This window comes from Meleagris gallopavo, chromosome 2 (assembly GCF_905368555.1).
Source record: "Meleagris gallopavo chromosome 2, MGAL_WU_HG_1.1, whole genome shotgun sequence".
NCBI classification, from domain to species: Eukaryota; Metazoa; Chordata; class Aves; order Galliformes; family Phasianidae; genus Meleagris; species Meleagris gallopavo.
In genome coordinates, this window is record NC_139405.1 from 2,785,354 (window position 1) to 2,803,735 (window position 18,382).

General features: G+C 44.8%; 1 protein-coding gene across 1 annotated transcript in view; it reads right to left on the reverse strand.

Moving 5' to 3' along the window:
- SPTBN1 (spectrin beta, non-erythrocytic 1) overlaps nt 1-18,382 on the reverse strand; it is a 123,086-nt gene that overhangs the window by 87,772 nt on the left and 16,932 nt on the right. The window contains exon 2 of the mRNA XM_085218589.1: nt 2,158-2,354. Within this exon, the coding sequence (XP_085074715.1) occupies nt 2,158-2,305 (148 nt within the window). The 5' untranslated portion in view covers nt 2,306-2,354. The remainder of the gene's footprint in view (nt 1-2,157; nt 2,355-18,382) is intronic.

Genomic DNA, 18,382 nt, shown 5'->3' on the forward strand with positions numbered 1-18,382 from the left:
CCTCCTGAAGCAAGAGTTTCATGTTTATTATTCATTACTCAGGTGGGAAGCTTTGCTTGCTGTAAAATTAAGTGCAACAACAGACAGCAGTAAGAGCAAGATGTGGGGCCTGAATCCTGCGAGTGAGATTTCTACCAAAGCACTTCCACACACCAAGAACGTAATACAGCTCACATCTGCCAACGCTGCAGGAGTGAAACACAGTTTATCCTTAAATGAGGTCATACTACAAAACTCAGGTCAAGATTCTTCTTGTTTTAGGCCAGTTTACACCAGTCTCCTCTCAGAAATATTTATCAGGATACTTCTGACCCCACTTTGCACAGCCCCATCCCAAGTCTTGCATTTTACCTGTAACTGCAAATTCACACTGTGATGAGCTGCTGTGTATTTAACAAGTCTTCTTAAGACAGTAAAACCTAACTAACACACACCCTTTCTGCAAGCAGTTCAATTAAGCTGATACAGATACTTCCCTCAACAAACGTTACACGATCTGCTCTTTGCCCACCTGCATGAACTATTTCATTTCCCTGTTACTCAGCTCCAAATTTGATCCTGCCTTGAGCCTGGCACACAAAGGTGTTCTGCATCTAATGCATTCCCCCAGCTGGCAAGAATAGGAGAAAGGGTACGCCACGCTTCAGACAGTCTCATTGGAATCACAGATTAAACACATGATACCTTTGTCTCAGTAACAGCAAACTTAATAAACCTGCTTCAACTTGTTAGAAAATGTTGGGTTTAAAACAGTCTCTGTAACTAAAATTTCAACAGTGGAAAGCTCAGCAGATTTTGAGCTGCTTCCATGCTTACAGTATGTCCCACACCACCGAGGCATTTTGTTCAGAGGTCAGGAATGTGGGCACACTACCATAAGAGTCAGGAAATCATTTACAGAATGCATAAAAAATTGCTTTGCAGGGTAATGCCTGAGAGCTGAGAGGACATGACATAATCTCCTCGTTGCATAAACAAATTTGGTTAATGTACAACTTCAATACGCAATAGTCAGATGTTTTAAGGAAAAGCAGAGCCGCTCAAATGTCATTTCTCTGCTCATAAGAGTAACTCAGTAGATGACAGCACATACTACAGAAGCTCTGCTTCTTGGGAAAAAAAATAATAGCTTCAGCTTTAGTTACTAAATAACAACCATCACCAACTACCACATTCCTCCATTTCAGGACAGGTGAGATGCTCTGAATATCTCTAAATGAAGCAGATTTTTGTTATCCTTCAAGTTTTCTTTTCTTACAAACTGATGTCATTACCAATCACAGACAACCAACCAAAACAATGTAAACACACAACCCAAACATTTAATGTCTGATGAGAGTAATAAATTGTGTATTACGCTAGTAATTCAAAATTCTAAATATATTACGATAGTGAAATACTCTAAATATTAATAATTAACATATTCTAAATATAATACTACAGTGAAATCAGATTTCAAAAGCGACAGAAATTTCTTACACAAAGAAGAGCTTATTTATAACATAAAAAAGCACATACATCTTCCAAAAAATTAAATGATTTTGGTTAGAATTGACATTTCAAGCAATTTATTTGGAAAGTTAATAGGAAGATAGAATAGCTACTGGTATCTTATCCATCAGGAATTTTGATATCCAGAAACTTACATTAGGGTATGCAAGTAGAGCACTGTTGTCATTTGTTGCCAGAGAAAATCAGTGTTAATTATGTCATATCACTGAAGTCATCTGGTCTGACTGAAAGAACATCAACACCTCTGAAGGGCCCATTTAGAGTAAAACAGATGGCTACCTATGTGAACCTTCAGAGAATACTGGGAATGTTATACTTTCAACAACATATACTGCACTTAACAGCCAGCAAAATCTAGCAGAGTAGTTTCAGGAACAGATTAAACAAGATTTCTAGCACTTTTTTTTTTTTTTTAATGAGACATCATATATGAGCACATGCTCCTCAAAAACAATATAAGACCATCATATCCTACTGATGTCAATGGAAGGAATAAATATCAAAAATCTTTCAGTCCAACTGCATTTGTCCTCAGGAAAATTTCAGCTCTAGTTTACCAACAAGGCACAGCACTGAAGACAGACTATCCTATACTACCACTTGCATACAGTATATCAGAGTTTTGCCTATGTGATGAGCACTTACCAGCGAGGGCCTTGATGCGAGAGCGTTCAAACAGTCGAGCAGAACTATTTTCATTGTCCCAGTCATCGACATCCCAGCGGTTGTTGACATCACTGTACTGCTGCTGGATTTCAATGTTGTCGTAATCTGTCGCTACTGTTGTCGTCATCCTGAGTCCTCTTAATCTATTCTCAGCATCAGATTCTTCTTAAAATCCTCTGTAAAACAAAAGTATATAATAGTGTGATGGATTTAGACAACATGGAAGTAAGTAGTAATGTTCTTATGGCTTATTGCTTATTTATAAAAGCAAAACTTCAAGAGATTGAAGAGATGCTGTGCAGGCCCCATCCTTGGAGACACTCAAAATCAGGCTGGATGGGGCTCTGAGCACTGATGGAGCTGTAGATGTCCCTGATCGTTGCAGGGGAGTTGGACCAGATGGCCTTTAAGGGTCCTTTCCAACAATTCTGTGATTCTATGCATAGACATTTGCAGAACTGTCATGTTGGACTCCACACAATGGAAGTGGAGCATACATGAAATAATTGCCATTTTCAAGAGCAGCCTGTCTCTTATAGACCCATGACTGTTGGCTGAAGCATACGGTCACACAAGCAAGTCAGCTAAGAAAATCCTCAAGTGCAAAGAAAACCTCAACACTTTAACAAAACAGTGAAAATTCTGACAAAAAAAAAAAAATCTACATGCTTAAGAATCACAGAATCATAAAGGTGGAAAAAATCCACTGGGATCATCCAGTCCAACCCCCAGCCCACGTCCCTCAGTGCCACATCCCCACGGCTCTGGGACACCTCCAGGTGACCCCACCACTCCCTGGGCAGCTGTGGCAGTGCAGAATCACTTCTGGAGAAGGAATCATTGCTAACAGCCAACCCGAACCTCCCCTGGCACAACGTGAGGCCATCCCCTCTCGTCCTACGGCCGTTCCCTGGGAGCAGAGGTCGACCCTGCCTCACACAGCCTCCTTTCAGGTCACTGTAGCTGCATAAGCATTTGACCAGCAGAAGCCTTTTAACACAGACCTGAAGCAACATTTCTTGCACACATGCTGTGTGTCTGCTTCTGGGAATGCATGCACGATTTCAGCCAGCCCGTCACACACACAGCAGGGCTCTGACCCCCGACCAGCACAGCTCCCCACACGAGTTGCTCCATGCAGCAGACCGTGCTAGCACGCTTGCGCTGCTTTCTGACTGGAACGTGCACGTACTCATCCGCAGTGCAGGTGTAAGACAGCCTAACACCTCCTCTAGGGGAAGAGGAGGGATGCTATAAATGGCTGCTAAGCTGTTTATTTCCTTCTGCTCTCACTCCCGCCGTTGCCACTGCGATGTTTAAAGTAGCCGAGCAGACAGCGGGTCACGGCACGGAGCTCCACCAACACCGCACCTTTCGCCTCAGTGCGGAGCCAGGCCTCGCGCTTCCCGCGCAGCGCCATCACCATGGCGGACCGCGCCGCTTCCCCCCGCCCCGCCCTCCCCGGCGGCAGGTGGCGGCGGCCCGAGCTCGCAGCGGAGGCCCCGCAGAGGCGGGCGCGGAGCCAGGGGCGGCGGCCCGAGGAGGCGGCGACGTGCTGCCCCCTGCCGGCCCGACACCTTCCAGCACAGCCGTGACCGCGGGCTCTTTGTGGGCTGAACGGCTCCGACGGGATTGGGCCGCCGCTCGTAAACAAAGGGATGGAGCGAAGAAAGGGACGGGATTAGACCCACCGGCACCAGGCGCTTTTCTGCACGGCGCTCGCGCGCTGATCCCGATCCAGCCCCCAGCTTGGACAAAAGCCTCCTATTGATTCCTGCACGCAGGCAGAAATCAGGGTTAATTCCAATTAAACCCGTGCAGTAACCCTGCTATAAACAACGAGCGGAGTCAGGCTATTACGTAGCGCCGGGCCCAGCCTTTCCAACCGTCTGCATCCATAATCACTCGATAGAGAAGGCGATGTGCCCTGAAAAAGCAGCAGCTCAAACCACAAAAATAAAAGCAGTGGCCCTAAAAACTGTGTGCAACCACGTGCTAGTTCAATAGAGATGCTGTAAGCCATTGACAGGCTGAGAGAGCTGGGCTGGGCAGCCCGGAGAAGGGAAGGATCCGGGAGACCTGAGAGTGGTCTTCAGTATCTGAAGGGGCTGTAAGAAGGAAGGGGATAGAGTCTTTAGAGGGACTTGTGTGGCAGGACAAGGGGAAATGGTTTATAACTAAAAGAGGGGAGATTTAGACTGGGTATAAGGAAGAAGTTTTTGACAGTAAGGCACTGGCACAAGTAAAGTCAGTGGCACAGGCTGCCCAAAGAGGTGGAGGTGCTCCATCCCTGCAGACAGCCAAGGTCAGGCCAGACAGGGCTCTGAGCACGGATGGAGCCGTGGATGTCCCTGCTCAGTGCAGGGGAATTGAACCACATGGCCTTCAGGAGTACCTTCCAACTTAATAAACTGAGCACGAAACGGGCCTGTTACCCACACGTATAGGTTAGAAAACTTGCATTTTTGTGCTCTGTAAAGCTGTTACATTAAAAGTAATATTTGTTTCCACTAGCCAACACAAGCTCTCTTCTCTCAGATGCCAACTGAACAAACAGCCACAGCAAGGAGATGTAGAAGACATGCAGTGCACTGATAAAAATAAGTACCTTGCAGCAAAGCCCTTCAGTGATGAGATGAAGATACCACAACTGAATTCTAAATGAAATAAACCACCAGGCATTCTTCCAAAGTAAAGCCAAGTACATAACATGCCATCACAGCCCTAAGTTCATGCTGAAATCTGTTCCTCTTAGGAGACCTGCGGCAGCTGTGGTCCAGCCCAAGGCCCAGTGCTGCAGGGAGCAGCGTGAGGAGCCAAACACAAGCTCTGGCAGAAACCTCCACACTGCTCACTGCTGAACTGCAACTCCTGCAGTTGGACTGAGCTGAAATACCGAGTTTTGTTTTTAAGTTGGCCTATTTGACAGATGGAAACAACGCCACTGTCTGCAGCTGCTCTACAGGGAAAAACTTTTTTCTGGAGTTCTTGATGTAGCCACGTTCACTATTAATAACCTCATATGTGATCTGACACCACAAAACTAGCTCTGCACTTGAAAGACATATGATGAAAAGTTATGCCCGTGTAACATATATATGTATTACTCATATGCATCCATATGTTTTTTAAGCCTGACATGTTACTCGCACTGAACCGCTGTAATTTATTTGGTTGCACTTCCACTGCCTGATGATCTCAACAGAGATCAGTCAGCACAAAGCAAGAGGGGCTGCACTGTTTACTATTAGCTTACTGCAGCACTCTCCACTCATGTGAAAAGTGCCTACTAACACCCTTGTGGGAAATCACTATGGAATACATACTGCAGGGTGGAAGCACATGGACAGAAGAAAGCCTGCACTCCAGCTTACTTACAACTTCTGTAATTTAAACATCCCAGCCTGGCTTTAAGTTAGAATACCAACCTAATAAAGGAACAGTGTTTTCTATGGAGATCAAATGTAATATGACTTTCAGCTGCCAATATCCTGAGCAGTCTTAATAGGGAAGACTCCAAACCAACCCACCCTCAGAATACGAAGAATACGAAGAACAACAAGCAGACTGGTAACCAGGCATTCCAGAAATGGCTGGTCCAAACCTCATTACAATTCAGGCAGACACTAAACAGCCTCTACACAGGGCACGAAAGCAGAAAATACGCAGTGGGATTTCTCACCTAGTCCATGTCCTCAGCTTACGTGACCACACTGTATGCACCAAGGCCTTGGAAACTTTAGCAGGCAATTGCAGGGATAGGTGAACTAATAAGGAGCGTGCAATTACTCCAGTCCCCAAAGCACTCGGCACAGACCTGTCATGATGCAAAAAGATTTTGTAACTGAAGTCTTCTGTCTTCATTGTTGAACTATAACACATTATTGCCTTCTGCTGAGTTGACACAATACCAGATGATCTTATGAGAGTACAGGGATGAAACCATTTCATTTCAAAGCATTCTTTAAAATAGATTGCATAATTTGGGAGTGCAGGGCTTGGCGTTATCTTCAAAAAAGAATAAATGACTTCAAGAAAGAACCAGCTACCAGAAAAGTTTTTTCTCAGATAGTTTTCAAAGACAATAGCCAAGGGTCAGACCTCTTGTATTTACTTTCATAAATAAAGTAGATTCTGCTCTGTTTGTTTCTCAGATAATAGAAAATAAGTAATTTTATTCAGACCATCTGAAGAATGAATTCATTTTTAAAAAATTCACTGGCTCCTTTCAAATGCAAAAATGTAATCCACTATATGGGCTAAGACTAATCACTAAGATTCTGCCATAACCACACATCTGGAATTACTTCTTAATAGTTGCATTTATCTTTAAAGTAAACATTATTCCTTCAAGAGTTACTATTCTCCTGTTGAATGTTCTAAGCTGCTGTTAGTTTCACGTTACCCTTATTACCTCACAGATTGTCAGGAGGTTTTATGATGTTATGATTACACAAAATGTATTCTGAACAGCAATCCCAAATGGTCTCATTACTTATGTAAGTAGTGTATCCCTTGGCTAACTCACAGTTCAACCTATTGCAGTTTCCCTGACAGTTAAGACAAACTGCATGCGACTGAATGGCTGAAAGGGCTGAAAAGGGGACACGGACACTTGCATCTTGAGCCCCACTAGGCTATGTGGGGCCATGAGAGCAACTGCTGTAAAAAATTACAATGGTTTATCCCCATTTCCTATATACCAGGTATGTAAACTAAAGACACGGAGATGACCAGCTGCCTCCTTTCTGGTAGGATTTTTTGAAAACTAAGGCTGGACAAGCACAGAAGTTAATTTGATTACCCCTTTTACAGGTCTTCCACCTCCAGATGCTTCCAGCCCCAGCCTGTACTGCTTTTCTCCTACTGGTGATTCACACCAGCGCAATTAATCCAGCTCTTAAGCAACAAATTCACTTGGAGTACTTATTATTATAAAAAGGAAGAAAATCTAATTAAGAAGTAAGTAGACTTCACGTTCATTCTGAGTAATATTCAGCTTTCTCCTAACAGCAGCTCAATAGACAGCAAATATTTCTAACATGTCATTTCAAAACTCATATTTGAACTAGAAGATCTGGAAAATCTTCCAAGTTTCCAGAATCCAGATACATCTTGTCTCCTCATCAGGGTGAGATTACTAACTTCTACAGAACTGGACTATTCGAGTCAGCAGGGACACATTAGGAGAAGCTCCTATCTGAGTGCAAAATTACATACAAGTCCAAACACCCTCACAACACAAATCCTGCAAGTATTAAAAAAAAAAAAAGAAATCAGAACTTTACCAAACAATGGAACTGGAAGGGTTTTTAATGTAAACTTCAGAAAGACTGGAAGGCACATGCCTCCATTCCACTCGTTCCTTAACCTGACACCTGAAGGAGCTGACTCCCATCCTGTCCTCACGCTCAGCCCTGAGACAACTGCTTGGTGTTACATGAGCTGCAGTACACAAGGGAGAGAGACCTCATCCTCACACTGCTGTTTAACAACACAACTGCTGACATTTGGGCTTCTTGTTTCAACTGCTAATCCAGCTGTAAAACAATAAAAGCACTACTATGGTAAGGCTTTAATTCCCCTGACCTACAACATCCTCTCTCACATGCAAGGTCTGGATCCTGATCTCGTCTTTTTTTTTTTTTTTTTTTTTTTACAAACAGAATCACAGTGTTTCTGCATTTTCCGGCCCAAAAGCACTTTGCCAATTATGTCTCTGCCTTCCTGTTTGCTACGAGTCAACCCTCTCACTGGTGCAGACTCCTCTGGCCCCGCGTGCTTTGGGATGCGGGGGCTGAGAGCTGAAAGTCCCTTGAAAGGTCACAGGAAAAGGGTGGACAGGCTGTGCTACTGGGGAGTCAAATGCCACAATCAGTGTGTAGGGCAGACACTTCAGGAATGCACAAACAAAGCAAGACTGAAGACTCTGCTGCCAATGCAGGTTGGAAAAGTGGGGAAAGGTCATTAAAATCACGCAGCCTGTCCTTCACACTGTGAGGTCTACTTCCCACATCTCAAATAACCCATGGGAGCTCCGAGTTTTGCAAGCTCTCAGTTTTCCTCTGAAGTCCCCAGGATGCAACATTCTAGCTGGGAGACTGGGACTCGTCACTTAAGCATCAGAATCACTTCAAGAGTTGTTCACACTGCTCCTTGTAAACAGAACTACAGTTGACTGTATACCAGAAGCCCTGGTGTTTTCAGTGGCACCTGTGACCGATACGTACAGCACGCAGAACAAAGATGTCCAGTGCTTCAGGAAATGTAGCACTCACAGCCCAGCGTGGAACAAAACTTATTTGATAGACCAAAACCAAATGTATATTTGACAACTTTCAATTCAGGCATGAACCACTGCAATTTTCTAGTCTGATTCTCTCCACGTTCTAGGCTACACAACTTCACCCAGTTCCTTATCCACTACCCAGCAAACCTGGATTTCAACAGTTTTTCCTGAAGACTCTAGAACATACTAATTGATAGAAAACTGAGGCCTTTCAGGTAGAGAGCGACGGATTTTTGAAAACAGTTAGTAAAGAGGAGTGCAAAATCAGGCCATAGAGAGCATTACCACACATAGCACTTAAGGGTGGGGTGAAAACCAAATCCTTTTCGGCCTGCCCTTCCTCTTCCCCTCATCACCTGAGGAATGCAAAAGCAGAGCAGCTTGTCAGGCTGCTGGGGCAGGCAGCAGGGAGGGCTCTGATAACCAGCACACTTGTAGCCAGCCATCTTTCACCTCTGCTGAAAGGAAAATGTACAGAGATACATGCACAGGATGGTGGATTGCATCGAGTTACACACAGAGGTACATAACTTCCATCAAGATTGTGTCAATGAAACTCTACATAACGTGAATGCTACTCCAAGGCTTAAAGAATGCAACATCATCAGTCAGTTTTCAAGCAAAACACAGAGTGCTCCACCTTTATTTCATGGACTTACTGTTTTCCTTGAACACTGCCACTACGAATCCAGCCACAGCCAAATGCCATTGAGTCATTCTGTAACTGGGAAAGTAGTTTAGCTAGGGCTAGCCCATGGCTGCTCAGGTGATACCTATGGGTTACACATACCATCACTCCATCTGAGAAACCAAAGTAACACATAATGTGGCCAAAAGGAACGCAACTCAACATCCAAAACTCTGACTTACAAAAATATCAACAGGGCACTTTCTAAAACTGCCATCCTACTGTCTGCTTGTAATGAAGTCAAAAAAGAAATCCCCAGATTTCAATCTGTGCAGTCCTAAACCAACACCTCCTTCTTTAAAAATCACTTTCAGCATCTTCAGAATGTTTCCTAAGTGGGTTAAAGGCTGCCTGTTATCAAATATCTGGGAGCACCCTTCTTCCATGCAAATGACTTAGCTGGAAAAAAGTCCCGGGGGATCAGCTCACTACAGTTTTTCTCACTCCTCCATTCCTGCACCTATTGTTGGTCATCTTGGCTACTCCAGGCAGTAGCTTCTCACCTCTGTTTTGAGAAAATAGTGTATAGCTGTGTAAGGTAAGCTGGCCAGACACCATACACCCAGAAGGTACCTTTTAAAAAACCTAGGCTCAGTGAAAATACTTCCATGAAATAAAATCCAAGTCCAGTTTACACATTTTAAACAAATCTGCCAAATTTGTTAGCCTAACTTTGCAGCTGTGCTCTGCTGGTTGACAGTCCAAAAGCAGATACAGCCGGTCCCTCTGAAACTGAGAAGTGAACAACAAATAGCAGATATAGGGACTGTATTCTGTACAGCGAACTGGAATGGTGTCCTCGGAGTTGTGAAGGCTGTACAGCACAAGCAGCATGTGTTTGTGCATCTGTGGGCACTGACCTGCGGGGCTACTGGTAACTCTCAGCTGGCATACCCACATGATTGTCAGCAGGCCAGCAGCTGCCACTGCTACAGCTCACACAGTTAAGCCTACTGATGGCAGTCAGTTAACAGCGTTAAAGGGAGCAGCCTGGATTCATGACACATTCATTATATACACCATGCTCGTGTTTGTAAGGAGAATGCAGTCAACTAGATGAGATCAACGGAGGTTGAAGTCAGAAAGGCTCCAGCTCAGCTCAGTCCATTCTGGAATTAGAAGAAAGCCCTTTACTACATAGACTCCAACCGTCAAGATGTTTATTGTTATTTATGCTTCAGTTTAAGCATAATTCAGTTGTTTCACGGTGACAACGGATGGGGCAAGAAAGCAAAAATATACTCTGAAATCTGTTGCCTCCATATTTATGAATTCCTGGGTTGGAAATCCCTACAGAGACGTGGCACAAATGGTCCTTATTTCAAAGGACCACTCAGATTTTAAACAGCCTCGTAATTTTGTTAAAAGCCCCTGCATTTAGCCCTTCTTCATCCTCCTCATCACCAAGGACCCTCATCCTCATCATGAAGCAAAGCAAAGGTGCATTTTTCAAGCATCTCTGAACAACACAGTAGAAAGTATTCATGCATGGCTCTACTGGATCTTAAATCTGGTGGAGGGTGCCCAGAACATCTTGCCTCACCATTTGGCAGAAATAAAAGCTGACATGTTGCAACACTGTTAAGAAGCTTCCAAAGAAACTTCCTTCTACTCACTAAGCTACAAAGTCACAGACTTTAAAGGACAATATTTAGCACGTTCTAGAACTGTCTGTGGGTTGACCTTCACCAAAAGAATGTGAATATATAGGACAACTGGCTATGGTGATATTTACCTTTTTCTTTGTTGGAACTGAACAGAGTTAACAGAGTTCTGTTTAGTATTTTTCAACTGTTTGCCCAGACTAGAGTTCCACAGAAAAAACTGTTGCCCTCAGAAAAGAGTCTCTCATTTTCTGCTCTCTACCCTCCCATGACTCAGAGCTTACAAGAAACAGAGCCCTGACCTTTGGAAGACACTTTTGTGTCAGAAAAAAAAAAAAAATAATAATAAATAAAAAAGCCCACACACAAAAGATGACGCTCTCACTTCCTGAAGCCTGTCAGACTTGTGGTGGTTCTTCTTTGGATGAAGGCATCACCGTCTGTGAATGGAGAACAGTAGATAAACCTTCACATTTTGACCCCAGCCACGACCCTAACTTGGCAGGCAGCTCCAGACATCCTGAATGCCCTCAGCTACATCCCTGTTTGTTTTGACCGCTCTCCAGATCCAGCACTCCAGCAAAGTGGCAGTGCCAGGTGCTATCCAGCCACCCAGGCTGCTGGTGGGCATCACAGCAACAGCGCGGTTCAAGGGTCTGGCTAGCCTGTAATCCTAAGGAAAATAGTCTTAGGGAAAAACATAAAGCCAGGTCACCCGATCGTTCAAATAATGGTGATTGAATATCTGTGCCCAGCAGTTACAACTTTGCATCTGTTACATCAACCTAACTAAAGAGAGCAACAGTCAAATTTCTGGGCAGGGGAGAAGGACTGGAGATGTCGTGCAGTGTGACCAAAAGATAAAGCCAGAATTGGAAGTTTCTGCCTCACCTCTTACTCCTACCAAGAGGGTGTGATGTAGAAGCAACGCCTAGGAATTACATCCATTGCTAATAAGAGAAGTCTGCAATGAGAGGACAACCGAGCCTACCTTCGGAATGTGTGAACGCAAGAGCTAACCAGAAGCTGGCTGCAGCAATCAGCGCGATGACATCCGTGAGCAAATTCCTCTTTCTGCAACCTGAGATGGCTCTGACCTCCTTACAGGGGGAGGGCTGCCAAGTAAACAGCCCTGAGGATTCAGCCTGCCAACTGCTGGCTCTCTTGCACTTCTATTCTTCCTTTCCAGTTCTCCACCGCACCCATCCTAACTCTGTTACTGATATATCTTCCAACTTCTTTGACAGTTAATAGATGTGCATAGCTGTCTTGGTCACTGTAGGTCAGGAGCGCAGACCAAGTAGTGCCTGTACAGAGAAGGTAAAATGTGATTTTCCAGTGCTGCTGCCCAGCTACTGGAACATTCTGTAGCTAAGATGCATGGAACAAAAAAGGGGGACAGCAAAAAAACTGTTTTTTGATCAAAATAGCACTTTAAGCACTGAGACATGTCTCAGGAACAAGAATAAAATGAGAATATGATGGGGTATAATGATCCCATCAAGCTGGAGAAAAAGCAAAAATTAGCACCGGACTATGATGCTCTAGATTTGGATGTATGTCCAGGGAGCAGTAGGGCATAACACACAGCTCAGCACAAGCATTGTATGTTCAGCCCATAGATGTGTAGGAATCCTGGGATCACTGCCTGCTTGCATCTCCCAGGGAGGATGTGACACCCACCCGGCCACAGGAGGCTGAACACATAAAGGATATGCTGTGGTATACCTAGACAAGCCCCCCGGGTTGGAGCCATTCATCTTTGGGCAGGAAAAGGCTCCATCGCTCTCAGCCAAGGGGGAGAAATCCAAACTGCCTCCTGCTTCCCAGGAGAGGCTGGGTAGGGGACTGCTGCTGACAGCTTCCAGGACAGGAAGAATGAGATGGAGCTCTTCTGGCTCTGTCTACCAACCTCAGAGCTGGGAAACCGCACCCAGGGAGACGCCCAGGGAGAAGAGGATGTTTTGTTGTGTGGGCTTTTGTTCTGGGCTTTGTTTATTTGAGATATTTCACAGCCAGGCAGGCAGAGCATGGAAGCAATTTAAAGGGACAGCCTGGAAGAAATAACCTGCTCCACAGTAAGCAGGTTTTGAATTAGCAGAAACCAAACAAACAAACAGCAACAACAAAAAACAGATTCTGAGACAGGAAAGATTTGCTAATGCTTTTCATGGGGCAACAACATGCAACGCAGTTGAAATAAGAGCTGGTTTCAGCAGCACGCTAAGCTCCAGCAGCAACTCATGAAAGGACAGCCCCAGCCCAATACCCTGAGTCTCTTAGTAAGAGGAGACTTGGCATCATCACGGTGCGGCTGGTGCTGTCCCATGGTGACTTCTGCCCGGCCACCTCCTGGCACTTGGTCCCGCTCCCATGACCTCCCTAGTTCTGCTGGCTCTGCTTTAACCAGAGATGAAGCTTTGTTCATCACCCCAGGGTCTGGATGAAGGACTGGCCTAGTAAAGAATCCAGTTTCAGGCAGCATGTTGGTCCCAGAGGAGGCTCAAAGGCAGCTCCAGAAGGAGCATTTCCTTCAGATGTTGAAACCCATGTCACTGTCAAGGTCACACAAAGCTCTGCCTCTCACTGGCCAGGGCAGCACTGGAGCCTGTTACAGGGACCACGTGGGTCACAGCTTCTCTTTTTCTAGTGAAAGTAAATCCAGAATTACTGAGGAAATGGGACAATTTTTACATGGGTGAGATTACGACAGACGGCACTCAGTGTGGCTTCTGAGATGCCAACACATCTGTAAGACCAAACCAGTCAGTGTTTGAAAAAAGAGTTTTCTCCAGCACGGCAATGGGATGACAGGTGCCCTCGGGTTTTGTCACAGAGAGAGCAGGCCAGGCCGACTGTATCTCCTCACCAGAGGCAGTACAGAGCCCAGCCAGCACAGCCCAGAGCCTGCAGCTGTCGCAGCACAGGGCTTCATTTCAAAGCTCTGCAGTCATCTCCCCCCCACCCTTTGAGTCGAGGTCCTCTATGCACATGTAGTGATTTCAACTATGCAAAAGCAGAAATGCTGCTGAAAGCTATTTGCTGAATGATCCTTCTCCAGTAAAAAGGAATAATGTCAGTAGCCCCACAAGTCAAGCACCAGGTTAAATAGTGGAAGGCACAGTTCCCTCCCAGGCCAACAATATTTCTCCCTGGAGTTAGCCACATGTGGCTCAAGTGCTGGTTCCCAAAGGGGGGAAACAAAGCACCTCCCCTCCTCTTACACCCCTGGGCAGAAGAATTAAGGTCACCACATGCACACAGTGCACTTCACTTCTCGACTGACCTTCGAGGAGCACACGGGCACAAACCAGAGGAAGATGGCAGGTAAAGCCAAGTCTTCTGCCTCTGTTTGCCCTCTCTGAAGTTTTAAATGGACACCAGCTGTTAATTCCTTTCTACATTCTTCACATTTTTCTGGCCAACTCCCGACAAGACTAACAGAAACCTTTCCCCTTCAACTTTCATCTGATGCATAGATAAAATTGTCGGGCGTTTTCAGGCAAGGAAAAGAAATATATATCCTTATTGCCTCAATTGAAATGCATGCCTGGAGGTCTCCAGTGCATCCCTGCCCTTTGAAATGGGTTAAAGAGCCTTAATGCCATCTAAATTAAGTCAATTTGTTATTCGGGGCATTTGTGACCAAACAATTTGAGATGTATCCTGGGAGGAAAAAGCACGGAGGCCAGAATTTAAAACCCTGGGAAATAAGATGATGGATGTGGAGTAACGGCCAAGAGAAGTTATATCTTAAATAGCTGGTGTCGTTATTTTGGTTCTTTGATGTTTCAGCTTCAGATAAGGGTTTTGGTTTTTTTGCCTTTTTGAGGAGGGCAGAGCCGGTTCCTATATAGCCGGTCCCTATATGTTGTTTCATGTCAGGCAGAGACATTTATCATTTTCTACAACACAGCAATGACTCCTTCCAGGTTGCTGGTGACAGGTGGCTGACAGAGCTCTGCCTTGCACACTTGTGCACCAGGCGCCCTGTGCAAAGGGCTGGCAGTCCCGTAACACCCACACTGTGTCTGCTGCTCTGGTAGGACCACTACACACTTCCCAAAATCCTCAAAGCAGCACCACTGCTTACAGACAATGCAAGAAAAGCGTAATAAATAACTGTAAAAAGCAGCAGACCAAAAGCAGGGCTCTGACAGGTGCCTGGAGCCAGAGCTATTCCTCTTGGGGCCACTGCGGAGCTCCGAACGCCCTGAGGAGAGCAGGCACACACAGCACAACAGCAGTGTTTTGCAGTTTCAAAATGTCTAACCGTTGTTATTGGGGCTTTGTTATAAAGGCTTTCTGGCACCGTAAGCACTGCGTCATGTGCACATCGAGGTTTCGCTGGCTTTGTGCACCTAGGGAATGGAAAACGCTTTGCAACAAGAGAAAAAAAAATAACGGCTTTGGGTTGGAGAGCTTTGTGGTCCCTCCCGCTGACCTCACAGGGAAACAACGCCATGCTACACAGTACTCTCACACTAACCCCCATCTCCTGAAGTACTCAGGAAATATCAAAAGCAAAAACATTGTATTTCTTCTGCAATTACTCACTTTCAAGTAGTTACCACGCGCAAAGCACCATGCCCCTTTACAACCCCCCGACTCACAACACAGAGCAGCCGCAGATGCTGAAGAAAAAAGCAGCACGAAGCAACAACGTGCAAAATATCTGACTGTTACTTCACTCCGATCTGAGTTTGTGGTTTTTTTTTTTTTTTTTTTTGTCTGAAAAATAGACCCTCAGCTGGCACGTACCCAACCCAACAGCTGCATTGCTTCTCTACTTCCACCAACACTCCAGAAGTTAGACAGAGCCCTGTTTGTGCTGGCAAACGCCCAAGGTTTTATTATTATGTACTAGTAGTTCAGAGTGGGAAATGTGTGCTGCAGCAATAAATAAATAAATAAATAAATAAATAAATAAAGATTCAGAGGAGCTAAATAATTGGATACAGATGTTAAAGCCGCACAAGCTCTACCCACCGGGCAGTGTCTTACATATTGCTTCCATCACCTGTTTGCATTCTGAGTTTTTAATATAATAACTATGTGTCCTACCCCTGAAGAATATTCTAGAATTCCTCGTGCAAAAACCAATAACTTCTGAACTCCGTTTGCCTCCTCTTGTTAACAAGCTCGTCACTTTTCAGCACTCAACTTCGGAGTTACTTCGTTTTTAAAGAAGATTTTGGTTGCTGCTTTCACTGTCTGGCAACTAACACAATCAGACTACGCCATTCTTATCTAATTTCCCAAAAACTCAGCCTGATGCATCACCCTAAAACTCCAGCATTTAGAATTCATGATAAAATACCTCATCATCCCAAGCTCGCTGTGCTAAATAAAATGCCTCGTCGTTATCACCATTTTTTCCCCATTTACTGGCAACCAACATCTGCTCCACATCCCTGGGGACTGCTGCTTCTCCAGGACGTACAGATGCAAAGGCCAGTACTCAGGTTAAGCAGCAGGAGCCCAACCCCAGCCAGATTTCTGAACCTTGCTTCATTAAATGTATTCCATAAAGCATTTGGAAGGTACAAAGCACTGCAGCCAACAGTAAATAACAAAAAAAGTAAAAACACAAGAAAATCACTGGCATTTCCAGAACTGACACGTAATGGTTTTGCCATTTCAATCTACATCATGAGCGCTGCCTTTCCATCAGCGTAAAATGGTGTAACGTGGTCCATTCATTTGGCTGCTTTTCACAAACTTACAAAGGAGGATAAATCACAAAAGAAGGCTGACTGCCTGCACAGCAGCGGATGCAGAGGTTGATGTTTCTGCCCCAGTGCTGCCCAGTAAGAAGCACCCAGCCCTGCTCCTCCGTGCCCAAAGCACGTGCTGGCATAGCCTGGTAACGTGATGTTTCCCTTCACCTTTCCCATGGCCACTGATGAGCTCTTCCTGAAATGAGTTCACCCTTTACGACGATGTGCCCACATCTCAGACTGCATGAAGGCCGTGGCCTTATCAAAGATTCAGATTCTTGGTTCCCTCCAGAAAAAAAAATGGGCACCCAGTAAATTTGAAGGGCTGGAAGAAAAAGTCCATAGAGATACACTTTTTCCTGCTTCTCCCTACAGTTCTGAAACAGATTCCATCAGTTGCAACTGTGCTAGTGGTTAAAAAAAAAAACTTTAAAAATTCTCTTTACACAGACAGAAAGACTCAAGGTTTGTCCCTGTTCACCAACTGGCTGCTGACAGATGTCTCAATGCCCATACTGCTACTCATCTCTATGCTACTTATGGAGAAGAGACCATGAAGACCGACACTGTCTGCCCAACTTTGCACCCCCAAGAATCTAGATGCCAAAAGAAAGGTTCAAAAGTGACAAGAAATCCAGAAAACCTCCTTCATTCCACATCAGGAATTGCTCTGCCAGGAAGGGCAAGCCAACGTTTGTCACTTCAGAAAACAACCACCCATTCTACCTTCTTTCTTCATAAATAAATGAAGTGAGGAAATACTTCCACTACACTCTGACTCCATTCCTCGAACACTTTTCAGTAAGCTGCTTTCTACTCTTTCCACCAGATGGACCAATGGCCTCAAATTCTCAGCCAGTTCAGTTCTGCTTGATTCTTTTTCAAGTGTACAAGCAGTGCAGTCTTCTGTTGCTTTCCTGAATTGTGAAGAAGTAGTGCTGCTTCCCTCAACATCAGCAAAGAGCCTCCAGAACCCGCTCTGAATCCCAACATGGAGTGCCAAAGCACAATGACATTGAATTTATCAGTGGTGGTTGGTTGGATGTTTTTGTTGTCCTTGTGTCTGTGTGCGTGATGTTTGTTAACATCAGATTTGAATATGACCAACTGGCTCCAGGGACAACATCATGGTCACTATAGCCAGTAGTACTCAGCTCCACCATAGATCTGGTTTCTTTATTCATTTTCCCTGCTTTCAGGGCTTGCTCTGGAAACCCTTCTCCTTTTCTCTGCACTTTAGAAGAAACCGATGCATTTGGTTGTCTTGGGTTATGGAAGCGTACGACCCAACTCCCATAGGGGTAGAAGGTACTGAAAGAGACACACTTCACTTTCGATCACTCACCCTGGATACTGACAAAAGATCTAAGATGATCAGTGTTAGTGTCAGTTCACGTATAACCAGCCTGTGATGTGTGCTGCTTGCTCAGCCATAATAAGCAGCTCCTCCCCCACGCTGCTTTCTCAGATGGATGCAAGTGGCTGAAGAAGAAACCACAGACCAGTTCTTGCTTAGGACCTACCTAGGATTTGACATTCACGAAACCATTTTTGGGGATGAAAATGAGAAACATAAATAATGTCAACCTGTACTAAATGTTAACTCTGGAGAAAGGATAATACCCAAAGGAGATATCCTGAAGTGCTAAACCCCAAAGGCATCAGTAGGCAGATGTAGAAGCTGGCCAGCTACAAAGCAGAAGGAAGAGTCTGACAGCAAATGATTCCAGATCACAGCTCACTGTACAATGAGAAATCACATCCAAGTGTAAAAGAGCCAGCCAGTAACTCTTTGTCACACACTGCATAGAGGTTGACACTGCAAATGCATTTTTATGCATTGTCTTGCAAAAGGGCAGGACTGAGCCAGGCTCAGTAACTGTTTAAAAAATAACAAAGGCAG